This window comes from Mustelus asterias, chromosome 4 (assembly GCF_964213995.1).
Source record: "Mustelus asterias chromosome 4, sMusAst1.hap1.1, whole genome shotgun sequence".
NCBI classification, from domain to species: Eukaryota; Metazoa; Chordata; class Chondrichthyes; order Carcharhiniformes; family Triakidae; genus Mustelus; species Mustelus asterias.
This window is the reverse complement of record NC_135804.1, coordinates 111,445,079-111,461,470: the sequence shown is the minus strand read 5'-3', so window position 1 is coordinate 111,461,470 and position 16,392 is coordinate 111,445,079. Positions and strand designations below refer to the sequence as shown.

The 16,392-nt window shown below is 40.1% G+C and overlaps 1 protein-coding gene across 6 annotated transcripts in view; it reads left to right on the top strand.

Annotated features, from left to right (window-relative positions):
• cstf2 (cleavage stimulation factor, 3' pre-RNA, subunit 2) overlaps window positions 1-16,392 on the top strand; it is a 60,562-nt gene that overhangs the window by 266 nt on the left and 43,904 nt on the right. For all 6 annotated transcript variants that reach the window (XM_078211626.1, XM_078211624.1, XM_078211623.1 and 3 more), the window contains exons 2-8: window positions 897-975; window positions 5,505-5,674; window positions 7,480-7,616; window positions 9,254-9,373; window positions 9,645-9,761; window positions 13,397-13,553; window positions 16,272-16,334. In XM_078211626.1, coding sequence (XP_078067752.1) covers window positions 897-975; window positions 5,505-5,674; window positions 7,480-7,616; window positions 9,254-9,373; window positions 9,645-9,761; window positions 13,397-13,553; window positions 16,272-16,334 — 843 coding nt within the window. The remainder of the gene's footprint in view (window positions 1-896; window positions 976-5,504; window positions 5,675-7,479; window positions 7,617-9,253; window positions 9,374-9,644; window positions 9,762-13,396; window positions 13,554-16,271; window positions 16,335-16,392) is intronic.

Sequence of the window (16,392 nt, the reverse complement as noted above, 5' to 3'; positions counted from 1 at the left end):
CGGGGGAAATTTCGGCGGTGGCTGGAGATGTTGGGGCCGGCCACGGGCTGATGGGAGGGGAGGGGGGAGTTTGGTCGAGAGTCATGCTGCATGTTGATGAGCGGGCCTGAGGGCGACTGCTTGTAATCATGGTCAGTGTGCACTCCCACACAGCCTGGGTAAAGAAATATAAGGAGTTTGCACGTTTTGTAAAGAAATACGGGCTTAGAGGTACTAATTGTATCCCCTGAAAAGCGGGTAGCCCCTACTGCCCTCAGAATATGAATCCAGGTGTTGTTGGGGTGATCAAGTTTAGTAAAAATGAATAAAAGTGGAAATGTTGAAAACATGCAGTACATCCTCTAGCACACAGAGAAAAAATACGGTTTAGGTTTCAGTTCTGGTCTGTCCAAAGAATGAATGGATGAATATATCTTAAGACATTCTTATATCTTTTCATCATGTTACGAAGCAGATCCTATCTTCACCCATCAACCTGGTGTGTAACTTCCTGCATAGGCTATCAGATAATCAGGAGAGGAAAGCCTAATCAGTTATCCCCCTAACTCAGAAATACTGAGGTCATTTAGCATTCCGATCACTGCCCTGGCCAAAAAGATAGCTGAGCGTAGATCGCAAATGAACCGTCCAAAATTGTATGATTCTGGCTACTTGGTCCCTGTTTGGAAACCAATTCAATCATATGGTTTTTGGAGCTGACCAGTCATGAAAAATTCTTTGCTGCCTTTCTCATTTTGTTTTTCCAATGCTTAAGTGATAGTGTAGACATCCGGTGAAGATATATTAGCATTACTGTAGAGCACTAAACTCAAAAACTAATAAAGTGAAATTAAAACTGAATATTGATTTCAAAATTGGTTTGAAATTCTCCCTCTATTATGCCTTTTCATTTGCAGTTGGGAATATTCCATATGAAGCCACAGAAGAACAGTTGAAGGATATTTTCTCTGAAGTTGGGCCAGTGTTGAGTTTCAGGTATCTTCCTCGTGACAATGTATAGTTGGCTGCTGTCACATTTCCACACTGCACCTTTATGAACAATACGTTGGAAGTGTAAAATTCCTGAAAAGGTGTCCTGTTCTCAGGATTCTTTCTTCCGGTGGAGATTTTACTTTTGAGATCATTTAACTTGCCCGCCATCATTCTCCTAGTAAAAATATCTCCAATTAACCTTAAAGAAAAGAAAAAATGCAGAGATCTGACCACTCAGAAAAGGGATCATGAGCCAATAATTTTAGGGTACAGCTATTCATGTCACAGGATATTTTTCCTGCCTTTGACTGGAAGTATTTTGTGAATCAAAATGCTATAATAAAATATTGATATAGCGCTTTCACATACTCAGGATATCACACAGTGCTTCACAGATAATAAATTACTTTAAAATATAGTTGCTGTTACATAGGTCAATACCTCAGTCAATTTGAATATTGCATGATTCCACAAACAGCAAATAATAGACGTGGCAAGTTATTAAATTATAAGGAACAAAGAGAACAAAGAAAATTACAGCACAGGAACAGGCACTTCGGCCCTCCAAGCCTGCACCGACCATGCTGCCCGACTTAACTAAAGTCCCCTATCCTTTGGGGGACCATATCCCTCTATTCCAATCCTATTCATGTATTTGTCAAGACGCCCCTTAAAAGTCACTATCGTATCTGCTTCCACTACCTCCCCCGGCAACGAGTTCCAGGCACCCACCACCCTCTGTGTAAAAAAAACTTGCCTCGTACATCTCCTTTAAACCTTGCCCCTCGCACCTTACACCTATGCTCCCGAGTAATTGACTCTTCCACCCTGGGAAAAAGCTGGCTATCCACTCTGTCCATGCCCCTCATAATCTTGTAGACCTCTATCAGGTCGCCCCTCAACCTCCGTCATTCCAGTGAGAACAAACCAAGTTTCTCCAACCTCTCCTGGTAGCTAATGCCCTCCATGCCAGGCAACATCCTGGTAAATATTTTCTGTACCCTCTCCAAAGCCTCCACATCCTTCTGGTAGTGTGGCAACCAGAATTGAACATTATACTCCAAGTGCGGCCTAACTAAGGTTCTATAAATCTGCAACATGACTTGCCAATTTTTAAACTCAATGCCCTGGCTGATGAAGGCAAGCATGCCGTATGCCTTCTTGACTACCTTCTCCACCTGCGTTACCATTTTCAGTGACCTGTGTACCTGTACACCCAGATCCCTCTGCTTATCAATACTCTTAGGGGTTCTGCCATATACTGTATATTTCCTATCTGTATTAGACTTTCCAAAATGCATTACCTCACATTTGTCTGGATTAAACTCCATCTGCCATTTCTCCGCCCAAGACGCCAACCGATCTATATCCTGCTGTATCCTCTGATGGTCCTCATTGCTATCCACAAATCCGCCAACCTTTGTGTCATCCACAAACTTACTAATCAAACCAGCTACATTATCCTCTAAGTAATTTATATATATCACAAACGGCAAAGGTCCCAACACTGATCCCTGAGGAATGCCACTTGTCATAGCCCTCCATTCAGAAACGCACCCTTCCACTGCTACCCTCTGTCTTCTATGACCGAGCCAGTTTTGTGTCCACCTTGCCATCCCACCTCTGATCCCATGCGACTTCACTTTCTGCACCAGTCTGCCCTGAGGGACCTTATCAAAGGCCTTACTGAAATCCATGTAGACAACATCCACTGCCCTACCCTAATCAATGATCTTCGTCACTTCCTCAAAAAACTCGATCAAGTTAGTGAGACACGACCTGCCTTTCACAAAACCATGTTGCCTCTCACTAATATGTCCACTTATTTCCAAGTGGGAGTAAATCCTGTCTCGAGGAATCCTCTCCGATAATTTCCCTACCACTGACGTAAGGCTCACCGGTCTGTAATTACCTGGATTATTCTTGCTACCCTTCTTAAACAAAGGAACAACATTGGCTATTCTCCAATCCTCTGGGACTTCCCCTGTAAGAAGTCTAACAACACCAGGTTAAAGTCCAGGTTGGACTTTAACCTGGTGTTGTTAGACTTCTTACTGTATTTACCCTAGTCCAACGCCGGCATCTCCACATCATGACCTCCCCTGTAGCCAGTGAGGGAAAAGAAAATTCTCTCAAGGCCCCAGCAATTTCATCCCTCGCCTCTCTCAGTATTCTGGGGTATATCCCATCAGATCCTGGGGACTTGTCTACCTTAATGTTTCTCAGGAACCCCAATACCACCTCCTTTTTGATCTCAACATGACTGAAACTATCCACACACACACTTTCCCAGACTCATCATCCACCAAGTCCTTCTCTTTGGTGAAAACTGACGCAAAGTCCTCATTTAATACCTCGCCCATTTCCTCTGGCTCCATGCATAGATTCCCTCCATTGCCCTTGAGTGGGCCAACCCTCTCCCTGGCTACCCTCTTGCTCATTATATATGTGTAAAAAGCCTTGGGATTTTCCTTAATCCTGCTGGCCAATGATTTTTCGTGACCCCTTTTAGCCCTCCTTACTCCTTGTTTAAGTTTCTTTCTACTTTCCTTGTATTCCACACTTGCTTTGTGTGTTCCCAGCCGTCCAAGCTTTGACAAATGCTTCCTTTTTCTCTTTGACTAGGCTCACAACACCTCTCGTTATCCAAGGTTCCCAAAACTTGCCATATTTTTCCTTCATCCTTATAGGAACGTGTCAGTCCTGAATCCCTATCAACTTACACTTGAAAGCCTCCCACATGTCAGATTTTGATTTGCCCTCAAACATCTGTCCCCAATCTACATGCTTCAGTTCCTGCCCAATATTGTTGTAATTAGCCTTTCCCCAATTTAGCACCTTAACTTGAGGGCTACACTTATCATCCGTCAGTACCTTAAAGCTTACTGAATTGTGGTCACTGTTCTCGAACTGCTCCCCTACTGAAACATCGACCACCTGGCCAGACTCATTCCCCAGTACCAGGTCCAGTATGGCCCCTTCCTTAGTTGAACCAACTACACACTGTTTCAAGAAGCCCCCCTGGATGCTCCTTACAAACTGCCCCGTCCACGTCCCTAGCACTAAGTGAGTTCCTGTCAATATAGGGGAAATTATTGAAATCTCCCACCACAACAGCATGGTTCAGAGTTAAACCACTCTTTAGTTCTTTAATTTATATAGCACTTACACATGCTCAGGATATCACAAAGTGCTTCACCGTTAATAATTTACATTTAAAATGTAAATTGGAATTTGGAGTCTTGCAATTCTGATCATTAAAAGAGACACACTAGCTTCACAGGGTGGCACAGTGGTTAGCGCTGCTGCCTCACAGCGCAAGGGACACAGGTCCGGTTCCAGCCTTGGTGGAGTTTGCACGTTCTCGTGTCTGCATGGGTTTCCTCCCACGGTTCAAAGATGTGCAGGTTAGGTGGATTGGCCATGATAAATGCGCAGGGTTACAGGGAGAGGGTGGTTTTGGGGTGCTCTTTCGGAGAGTCGGTGCAGACTCGATGGGCCAAATGCCTCTTTCTGTTTGTAGGGATTCTATGCATTTATAACTTTTATCCAGAAACACAGAAAAATCTAGCCTTATTGAAATTATTATAATTGGATTGCAATATATCTAAATCAGATATAAAGTAAAGTCTTACAAGTTGTCCTGAGTAGTTTGACAAATGAAAAATTTTCAGTAAAAGATTGCAGCTGATGGACCATTGCTGCACTAAAAATGTAAAAATGATGATTTCATTAATATACCTCTCAAATTGTTAAGCTTTCTGAAGTGGGTGCAGAGGTACAGTGAAAGAATTAATAGTGAAATTTCTTATTGCAGCGTAACTATTGAAAGAATAATGAGCACATTGTTTACTTGGCTTGAAACATGCATTTGCTGGTTCCCAGAAAATAGTCGGTAATATGTAATAAGCATAGGCTGCTTAGAGAATATGAAATGCAGCACAAAATATGTAATCATTGAAAGAAAGGTTTGTTAGCTTACAGCATGGCTTGATCAGAGCACCATCATCTTAGAAAAAATTGTGGAATAGAGCACATGACCTAGGCTGATTGTTTTTTGGAAGGTGTGAGGGAGTGCTGCATGTTTCGGTGAGATTTCAAGAAAATCCCTGTCCACCTGTTGTGCTGGATATGAATGATCCCATAGGATTTCTTTTTTAAAAAAAGGGCAGGGGGAATTTTTCCATTAATTTGTTTACATTTACATTTTTAAAAAATCAATATTGTCTAAAATATCGACTGATCATTAATCTCATTTAATTGCCCCTTAGTGTGCAAACGATGTGTAGGTTAGATGGATTAGCCATGGTAAATGGATGGAGATGAGTCTTTGCTCTGAGCAAATGTTACACTGTGTTCATAAGTAACTGTACTTGAAAAACATTTCTCTCTCCCTTTCCTAACTTGTACCATGTTAATGGAGATGCCTCACGATATTCTTCAAAGTCCATGTTAGGGGTTCATCTCCCTGTCTCCAATTTATTTCCTGGTCATGATAGGCCATTTGTTAGTTTTGTTATCTTTTATTGTAGGCTTGTGTATGACAGAGAAACGGGTAAACCCAAAGGATATGGCTTTTGTGAATATCAGGATCAGGAGACTGCACTCAGTGCCATGCGCAATCTCAATGGGAGGGAATTTAATGGAAGAGCACTGCGAGTGGACAATGCTGCTAGTGAGAAAAATAAAGAAGAGCTCAAAAGTGAGTATGAATTCATGACACACCAGTTATTTTGCTTCTTGTCTATTGCAAAGTCACATCCTTTAGTGATAAACATTTGGATTTTGCATTTTTATGAAAAACACGTTTAGATGTCTCCCATCACACATTGTGGCACATATAAAATAGGTCTTGAAAACCCACATGTGAAATACTTGGGTTGTAAAAGAAACTGACAAACTGAATACAAGTCAATTCAATTATGTTTGTAAAGAATCTTGTGCACAGTTCACTTTCTGCTGTTATTTCCTATTGTGGTTAAGTTTTCATATGGATTGTCCAAATGCAAGGGTTAATTATTAGTTACAAATGCTTCAAATAAAGTCTAAACGTTCTACTATGGCAAATCTAAATGTGCCAAATAATCTTATTTATTGAGCATTTCTACTGGTATTTCAGCATTGAGTAAGAGAGCAGTGCAATTTTTAACTATGTCTATCACGTAGCATTTGTGAAGTCAGGGAAGTCATGCAATGCTTTTATCAATTTGTTTTACTATTCTACGTAAGAATATGCTAGATTATTCTCCTGACCCCTTAGATTTCCACTAAGCTGGGAAATTTGACAGATTTACTTCCGGTTATAGAGCAATCTTTCTGCAAAGTTCACGGTGCTTTGCTGCCACTAATGCTCAATGTAATTAATACATCTAACACAACTTAGGGTATTGGGATTCTTGTGGTTGAGGTTTCCCATGCTTATTTTTGGCTGGTTGTGGTGCCTGAAAATGAAGCTGAGGTGCTGGATACATGGTGCAGAAGAATTATCTAGAAGAATAGAACATTATTTGCTGTCAGCATTGAAGACAACAGGAATGGTAGTTAATAATGATCTCTGGCAATGTACACTTTTTGGATGATATATTATGGATTTTATAGTTCTGACTTTCTCGCAGGACTTTTATCTTTGTTTCCATGAGCCAATCTATCCTCCCATGAGCCCAACCATGTGCCCTGTTATATTTCTGTCAAGGCGATTGTGCCCAACTTTCACAATTAGTTGCAAAAAGCATAGCAGTTCCCTACACATTTCCTGGTCTGTTTCAAAAGTTAGACAGTGCCGTCCCGATAGACCAGTGCATAAGGGTGAAAAATGTTTGGCCAGGCTTTTGGAAGTTGAAATAACTTGGGTGAAACAATTGTGTGTACCCCTTGGTAATTGTTCAAAATAAGATGTTGAGTGTAATTTTACCGGTCTGTGCTGCTCTTGAAAGCCTTTTCCTCCAGCAGTGTTTGGGCAATTGCTTCCTACAGTTTACTAACAGTTTACAGTGTTGACAGTGTGGACTTTTATAGTTATTCTTGTTGCAAGTGGATTCAGTTTTAGATCTCCTGCCAGAATTGAGCACTACATGTGAATCTCACAGTTGGAAATATATTTCAAATATATATTATTCAAATACTGAATAAATGGGAACCATCATGAAATACTAATGAACAATTAATCATAGTTTGTCCGAATCGTAAATGCTTCTAAAATCATGACACTCTAAAGTTAAATTTGGAGCTGAAGTCTCTATATCCTAAATTATTCTTGTAGACATCCTGTTTTCCCATCTCCATCTTGAAATAGAATGAAGATAACCATCTTCCATTATAGCTTTAGTTATTTAAAAAAATATATTTTATTGTACAAGGCTATAAAATTATAAACATTGTTATGTTAGCTGGTAATTTTAATTATCTTGTACATTATATCTGTGGACACTATACCACCAGACTACCAGAGCTGATCCAATTACAGCCCTTTCATAATGTTACATAACATTATTCATAATTCTTTTGCAGATCTGGGCACAGCAGGCCCTGTCATGGAGTCTCCTTATGGGGATCCAGTCTCGCCAGAAGATGCTCCAGAGTCCATAAGTCGTGCTGTTGCCAGCCTTCCACCTGAACAAATGTTCGAACTCATGAAGCAAATGAAGGTTTTTTTTCCATTTCTTTGTTGGATTGAACAAAATTTAAAAATATCAGTCCATTTTGGTGGCAATGTATAGTTAAGCAAACTTAAACTAGCTTCCTTCCTGTTCCATTCCTTCAATTGGGAGAGTGTGAAGAATCAGGATCAGGCGTTTAGTCAGGATAGTTCCACAGACCTCTCTGACTAGATATAGACATATTTTTTACACTGTATGCAACAAGTTTCGGATCCATTTTCTCAGCAGGAGAAATGTGCAGTTTTGAAAGACCGCAGTGGTATTGGGAAGAAAAATAGCTACTTTATAGAATCACTATTCACAGGGAAAAAACTGCTGTTTTTTTAGTTGATATTTTCCTCCAGTATTCAAATCATTAGTCATAGGGTGAGTTATGGATATGTCATCGTGCCCTCTGTAGTGTGCTGCTGATTTCTGCTGTGTCATTTTGGAAGATGTTGGTAAATGGCTGTCAGCCCATACAGTCAGCCAGTACTCCTCTCTGCCACCAAGGATATATAAGTTTTACTAATTTACAACAACAACTTAGATTTATATAGTGCCTTTAACATAATAAAACAGCACAAAGTGCTTCAGAGTATCATTACAAAACAAAATTGAAACAATCACAAAATAAAATTAGATCAGACGAGCAAAAGCTTGATCAAAGAGGTTGTACGGAGTGTTGGAAAAGAGGAAAGCAAGGTAGAGAAACGGAGATGTGTAGAGAGCATCCCAGAACTTTGATTATAGGCATCTGATGGTGCAGCCACAAATAGTGGAGTGAATAAAATCGGGAATGATCAAGAGGTGAGAATTAGCTGAGTGCAGATATCTTGGAGGGTTCGGATCTGGAGGAGATTACAGGGCTTTGGAGAGTTGAAGCTGTGGAGGGTAAAACCAAGATATTGCTTGCCTGAAAGACAATGTAGCTCACCCAACACGGGTGATAGGAGAATGGGATTTGTTGCAAGTTAAGGTCTGGACAGCATTTACCGCGCTAATGGCTAATCATGAAGTGTGATCTGTGGTTTATGGATTTTAGAAGTGTGTAAATATTTCTGCAGTGGAAGTGGAAATCAAAACTGTCAGTCATGCTGCAACTGTGGTCGTGCTGAGCAGGAGTGGAACATTGTTGTCTGCAATCTTTAGTTTTGAATGGGAATCTCTTGTTCCAATCATATCACAAGGATACCAAGAAAAGCCATCATGATCAAAGACAAAAGATCATTCTTGGGAATAATTGTTGATTGCCGGTCATTAACCACATCTTCTCCATTTTGAGCTGTGCTAGAAGAGATCCAGAGGATCTTAAACCATGAAACTTTTGCAACCACATGACACTTACAATGAGAGTGAGACGCTCTGTCATATACATGTGAACAATTTCTCTTGAACTGCTAGGTTTTCCTGTTTTGGGGCAATAACTTCTGTTTATTCCGTATATCCCTGAAGGAACCTGCCTTTTCATAGCTGTGCGATTGAAATGAAATTGGTGGTGTGCAAGTGAAATAAACTTGTGTCCCATCACTTTCTGGTGTCATGTATTGATAGTTCCATATGTGCAGCCCCATACTATCTACATGATTTGTTATAGTTCTGTGTTTCATATGTGCTAAGGTTGAGCATAACACTCTCTCTTTCAGCTCTGCATTCAGAACAGTCCTCAGGAAGCTCGTAACATGCTCTTACAGAACCCACAACTGGCATATGCACTCTTGCAGGCACAAGTGGTGATGAGAATTGTGGATCCTGAAATTGCGATGGTGAGTGTATGCTTTTGAAAACACTTCAACCATTACACATATTCAAATGTTGATGTTAGCATCATGGCAAGAATGCATGCCTGAGAAGATTTGATGCTAATCAGTTAGCATTACAGTTTTATAGTGCAGTAGGAGCACTTTTAAATGCAAGATTTCTTCAATCCGCTCCGATAGTTTCTGTTGATCAATTTCTGACTATGTTGGGAATCTATTACAAGTAAATGAAAAGTTGATGATGATATGTAGTACTGAAATGCTTTGTTCTTTTCAGAAAATGTTGCATCGACCAACCAATGTGACGCCACTGATTTCATCTGGCCAACCTGCAGCAGGCCCGAATGCCCCACCAGTTCAAGCTGCTCCTCCAGTCTCCCAGCCACAGCCTATGGTAGGTTTCATCAGTTCGGACACTCAGGCCAGGCATTATTTTGTTCACAACTGATGTAGGTATTACTTGAATTTAATGTTTGACCTGTTGGTACTCTGATTGTAATGTGTTGGTGTTAAATTGTGGAATTCAATACCCCAAATGCTCATAAAGATCACAAAGGTCAATTTGACAGAAATAGCATTTGACTTATTCACTCTCCATAAACCAGCGATCCTGTGATAATGCAGATTCTTGTTGGTACTAATAGCTCCTTCGGGTGTTCTGAAAAATTGCAAATGAAATCATCTCCAAATTTCTAACTTCACTTTTGGGTGCCAGGGTATCACCATATCTGAAAGACCATTCTTTGCAGATAGTCAACCATGACTGTATTCAAAGCTGTTCTTGCTCTGATCTCTCCCCTAGTTTTCAGCAGCATTTGCTGCACAGCAATTGAGAGCCAAAATCTTTTAAGGGTTTTTGTTTCTGTTTTTCCTCTCCCTCGCTCCTGAGGCCCATTACAGTTAGTATCCTTATTGTTGCTACAGCTAAACTAGCACGGATCTGGAATTGAACTGGGGATCTTTTTCATGCAGTGCATTTTGAATCTTTGATGCGCTTGCCACCAAGAGGTCTAAAATTAACAGAAGCTGGACTTCAATTTAACGAGTCTGTCACGGGCCAAAATATTTCTTTTTCCGAGGGCTTTTCATGAGGACTACTTTTTGATTTTAGAGGGCTATAATTTGGTTTTCAGGGCTTCTTTTTCATTCTCACTATTTTCTTTAGTAAGTGATGCATTCATGTAGTAACACTGCCTTCTGTATTTGTATTAACATGTGGAGTATTTGGACTCTCAGAAGCAGAATTAGAAGAATTAATCAATATCCCCAATAATTATCACCCTGCATTATACTTAAAGCCTTAGCAGACAAGGAAAGCATTACTTTCCTCGACACCACAGCATGTAAATAAAAGCAAAATACTGTGAATGCTGGAGATCTGAAATACAAAGAAAAAATGTTGGAAAACCTCAGCAAGTTTGGCAGCGTCTGTTGGGAGTCAACATTTCGAGTCCAATATGACTCTTCTACAGAACTGAACTCAGTTGAGCTTTTCTAGTACTTTGTTTTTTTTTACTACAGTATTTAAATTGGCATTAGAAGACAAAAGCATGAGTTAACATTAGAAGTTTTTTTTTCAAGATAACCTACACGTTTGTACACACAAAAAGCCATCATCCCAAAACACACTTTCCACAGACTGGTTTGGTCACAGTCAGTGTATTTTCATTGCATACACACAAAAACTGGAAGATTTTAACCAGACGGGTTAAAATCTACCCTCTTTACTGCATCTCAGATTTAAGTTTGACAATTGATCTAGCATTGACATTGATCTATCATCAACTGCTGTTCACGCAAGAGAGTTCCAAACTTCTACCATCATTTGTGTGTAGAAGTGTTTCCTAATTTCACTTCTGAAAGCTCTGGCTCTATTTTTAGATTATGCTTCCTACTTGTAGGCGCCCCTAAATTAATTCCTCATTTACCTCATTACATTTCCTTTATTACAACAGTGACCACACAAGTGTTTCTTTTTTATTATTGTTTAATAGGCGTGGGCATTTCTGGAAAGGCCAGGAATCTTTGCCCATTATTGCCTTTGAACTGAATGGGTTGCTAGAGCATTTCATAGGGAGGTTTAAGAGTTAACTGTGGATCTGGAGTCATTTGTAGGCCAGATTTCCTTCCCTAAAGAGTATTAGTGAACCAGATGTTTTTTTTGAAAGACAACTGATAGTTCCGTGGTCACTTACTGAGATTAGCTTTATGTTCCAAAATAATTAATTGAATTTTAAATTCCATCCGCTGCTATGGTGGGATTTGATCCCATGTCTCCAGAGCATTAGCCTGGACCTCTCAATTACTGGTCCAGTGACATTGCCTCTGCACCACCATCTTGCACAACCATCTCAAAACACATGCAGCAGAACCCTCAGATATCCTATGCTGACTGCAAGGATTTGGGAAATCAGTCAAATTGGCATCCAGCTGCGACAACCTAGAATTAACCACAGAAATGCACATTGCACTTGAACTTAGCAGAAAAATATACTCGATCATACTTGCTCAATACTGATTCACTACCTCAGTAAAGTTTTCCAACTCTGTTTCCAATTTTTTTCCACTTTTTTTCCACTTTGTGATTGGAAATCCGCAGCCACCGCTAGCATAAACCAGCATTAGCTGCTTCCTCTTCACCGTTCCATCCACAAATGAACTTAATAGCATCAAGTGTGGAAAAGGCCTGAGACTGGGGGAGCAGCTCTCCACAGAATCTGCTATTTCCATATTGGGAAACAACTTTTCTCTGGTCGCTCCGCGATTGAATTTGCAAGGTGTTTTAAAGGTGAATTCACCTGCCGCCCTTGTGTATCTTGAACACTGGTCCTTCAGCATCCTGACCTCTTATAGAAATGTTTGTTGCAGGCATTCTGATATTTTTTGTTATTGAATCGCTAGTGGTGTTTCAGTGTGATTAAATCTTATTTTGAAAGACAGAACATCTATATTGAAAAATGTCACACGTATCCCTGTTTGGTTCATGTGTACTCATCTAATAATGATACAGAAATAAATTTGCTGAAAAATTAATAGGTTAGTTCTTTAAAAAAATGAGAAACAGTATTTCTTCTGATCTGAAGTTGCTGCTATTTACAGCATTTCTTCAGCAATTGCATTTAGCATTCAATTGAACCAATTAAAATTTGTAGTTTTAGAGTCTTAAACCAGATGTTCACATTGCCTGTAGAATATAAACCGTCTGTATGACATTCCTGTCATTTTAAAGTAGTATCCATCTTTGGGCCTGGTGGCATTTCTTGTTTGAAGAGGTACAGTTAAATCTCTCAGAAGACATTTTTAATATTAAATCTTGAAGGTTGGGGATAGGCTAGATATTTAACTAAAGTGGGAATGGCAGCTAAACCAAATCTTAGAGGTTTCTGGAATAGTAATCGGGTTGTGTTTTCAGTAACCAAGGCAAATTGAGGCTAATGGTAAGGTCATTTGAAATTCTCTAACTCCGTTCTTTGGTTTTCCAAGATAAAGTTGAGCTACGAGCAGATGTTTATAATTAGCGATCATATGCCCAAAGAATATTTATTAGATGGATTCCATTGCGACTATGCTTATGATATCAAATGGCTTTACCAGTGGTATAGTGAAGTTTGGCAATTGGAAACAGATTTACAACATTCTCCTTATACATCAGATTAAGGTCTGAACGGTGCCAAAGGGGATGCAGTTTTACAGTAGAGCCAGTCGCCTCCCAGTGGAGAGGCACAGATAAGTTAGCCAAAGGTTGCAAAATTACATTTTCAGAGGGTTTGTACATTTTCCTGTTTAGTAATTCATTACTGAAAAATTGTTTCTACTCAAAAAAACATACAAGTACAAAGGCAAAGATGAATGATGACTTCTAATTAAGGGAAAGGTGCAAGGAAGCACTCGTTAAGAACAGTACTTAAAAAATTGTTTTGTAAATGGTACAGTAACGTGTTACTTTTTTGAGTGGCTTTTTCTATAACTGGAGAAAAGTATAAGTTAACAAAAATGCATCTGTTTTGTTTTTCTTGTGCTCTCAATTAGAGTGGGATGCATGTGAATGGGGCGCCTTCTATGATGCAGCAACCTATGCAGCCTGCAGTGTCTGTTCCTGGGCCTGGACCAGTACAAGGACCAGGAGGACCAGTACCTGGGCCTGGGCCTGGACCTGGACCAGGACCGGGGCCAGTGGGACCTGGAGGTATGAAAAATTGTAAAATATACTTTACAGAGCACCATTGAAATGCTTTATACTTCAAGCTAGATTTTCAAAATACACACATTTCCCTGAGGTTTGTCAGTATCACCTCTCAGCAGCGAAAAGCTCTTGAGCCCATAAAGCACATGCCAAAGTCTTGGCATTTATGTTAGGGTCACACCAGTATTTGCATGAATCTGGCAAGTTCCAGACAATTGTAGGTAAGTTTTGGATGCTGATCTATCTTCTGCTGTGAGAAAAGTGGAGTTACCTGGAGCAGCAGGTCAAGGCAAATTTCTTTCAATATACTCCAGTGCACCCACCCCCAGGCAAAGAAAACTCCTAATTACCCTAAATATCCTCTTACCAATGGGGCTAATTCTAAGTTGTTAACACTTTTATAAACACATTTGCTCAGCCTTTGGGCTCTACACTCATTCCCTGGCTACTCTGATCACTCGCCCTCTCCCCAATCCTCCTGTTCCCCCCACCATCCCAATCGCAGCTGAAACCTTGCTTTTTGGGGGCCTGTATGCCACGTCTCAGTGAATCTTGCCTTTGCTCCATTGCCCCATGATCCATGAAAATATGCTGGTACCCGATGTAATGTAGCTTTCAGCTTTTTCTTATTCATCGTGAACCAATAATGCAAATTCACTTTTTGAACATTTTATTCTGAACCTGGGTTCAGTGTACAGTTGCAATACTTTGTCAACGTCACTAGATGGTACTCAAACAATGTAGAACTCACTCATACGACTAACTAACGAGTAGAAACCTAGTATTATAACAGATTGATTTGTTACATTAATTTAATTACAAGTTAATTGAATAAATTGATAAATGAAGTGTCAGCTATGGCTTAGTTGGCAGCACGTTCATCTCTGAATCACACGGTTCTAGGCTCAAGTCCCACTCCAGGCCTTGAACAGTTCACACTCCAATGTAGTATTGAAGGAGCATGGCATTATCGAAGGTGGCATGTTTCTGATAATACATTAAAACTGTGGCCCTACCTGCTTACTCAGGAATGTAAAAGGCCGACCCTGTGGCACTATTTCAAAGAAGAATAGGAGAGTTATCCCTGCTGTCTTGGTCAAAGTTTATTTCCTAATTAACATCACATGAAAACAGATTACCAGGCCATTATTATTTTGTTCTTTGTGGCAGTTTGCTGATCACAAATTAGTTGCCGCACTTCCTACAGTACGACAGCGACTACACATCAAAAATATTTCATTGACTGTAAAACGTTTTGAGATGGCTAGTGGTTGTGAAAAGCTCTACATGGGAAAATAGGCTTATTTTCAGCTGTTTCTCATTGATTTGTGTATTAGCAACCTTGAAAGGGTGCAAAATCTATGGCAAGATTTTTCTATTCAAAGCACTTCGTTCATTTGTCAGTGGTATGCAATACTAATCCCCTTAAAGTGTGTAGAATCATGGGTAGAGTTCATGATGTTATCAGTGTTCTATGAGGCATCTTTGAAACTAGCCTACACCTAGGGTGGGGTTAGTGCCCTCTCCCTCAAGACATTATTCACAGCCCCTTATAACCCCTTTGCTAATAACACAGATAGGGAGCTCAGGCCACATACTTCCTGCCACCTGCTCTTCCCCACTGGACTCTAGATACACCTTTCTGGGGGCCGGTATGCCTCATGTCTCTATGTGCCTGAATCAAAACCTATATTGGGTTTCTTATTATCAGGAAAAAAAAATCACAACATTTTACTTTGTTATGCTGCTCTGTTCTGCCTGTTATATTGTGCCTTGTTATTGCCAGATTGGGGAGAAGACCCACTGCATTTGTATTGAGGAAAGTTGGACACGGCCTGGTAGATGACTTGTAACCATCTTAACTCCAGGAAACTCATTTTGTTGAAAGAAGATGCTCCCTCTAGGCTTTCCATCCCCCTTTAACATGTAGTGAAGCTCTAATCTTTAATGTTTTATAATGCTAATAATTGATTAATGTTGCATGCTTCATACTTTAAAAAATATGTACAACACGGTTTCATCAGATTTTGCATTTATTTCTCAAGAATCAGAATAATCTGTTATGTACATAACATCTTTAACAAAATGAAATATCCCAAGATGCTTCACAGGATTGTTATGAAACAAAGTATGACACTGAGCCATGTAAGGAGATATCAGGTCAAAAGCTTTGCCAAAAAGATTTTAAGTAGTGTCTTGATGGTGGAAAGATGCAGGGCTTGAGGCCCAGGCAACTGGAAGCACAGCCACCAGCGATGGACCAACTATAGCTGAGAATGCACATTGGGCTGAATTTAGGAGAAGCACAGATATTGGGGAGGGGGGAAGAGGTTTGGAGTGATTTGAAAACTACGATCAGGACTTTAAAATTAAGACATTGCTTCACTGGGAAGTAATGTATGTCAGTGAGCACAGGGGTGATAGAGGAATAGGACTTGCTTCCCATTAAGGCAGCAGAGTTTGGGATAGAGGACACTGGCTGCAGACAAAATGGCTCCAACCAAATATCCAGGGACTGCTCAAAACATCCTGCAGAGAAACGTGATTAAGATACATTTCTTAAAAGCACAGTATCGTCATGTGCAAGAAAAAATGGGATGGTTGCTACATTGCAGAATGTTCTGGCTCACATTTTAGGGGAAAATGTAGAAGGGACTTGACTCTGTATCTAAATTGTAATAAATAATTCTAACTTCAGACACACAAATTTATTTCCCATAGGAAACATGCAGCCTCAGATGGGTCTTCCTCCCTCGGGACCAGTGCCAATGGATAGAGGGCAAGGTATCTGTTTTGTTGAGCTCTGGATCTTTTTAATTTGCTGCTTGTGCTTTGAAGTGAC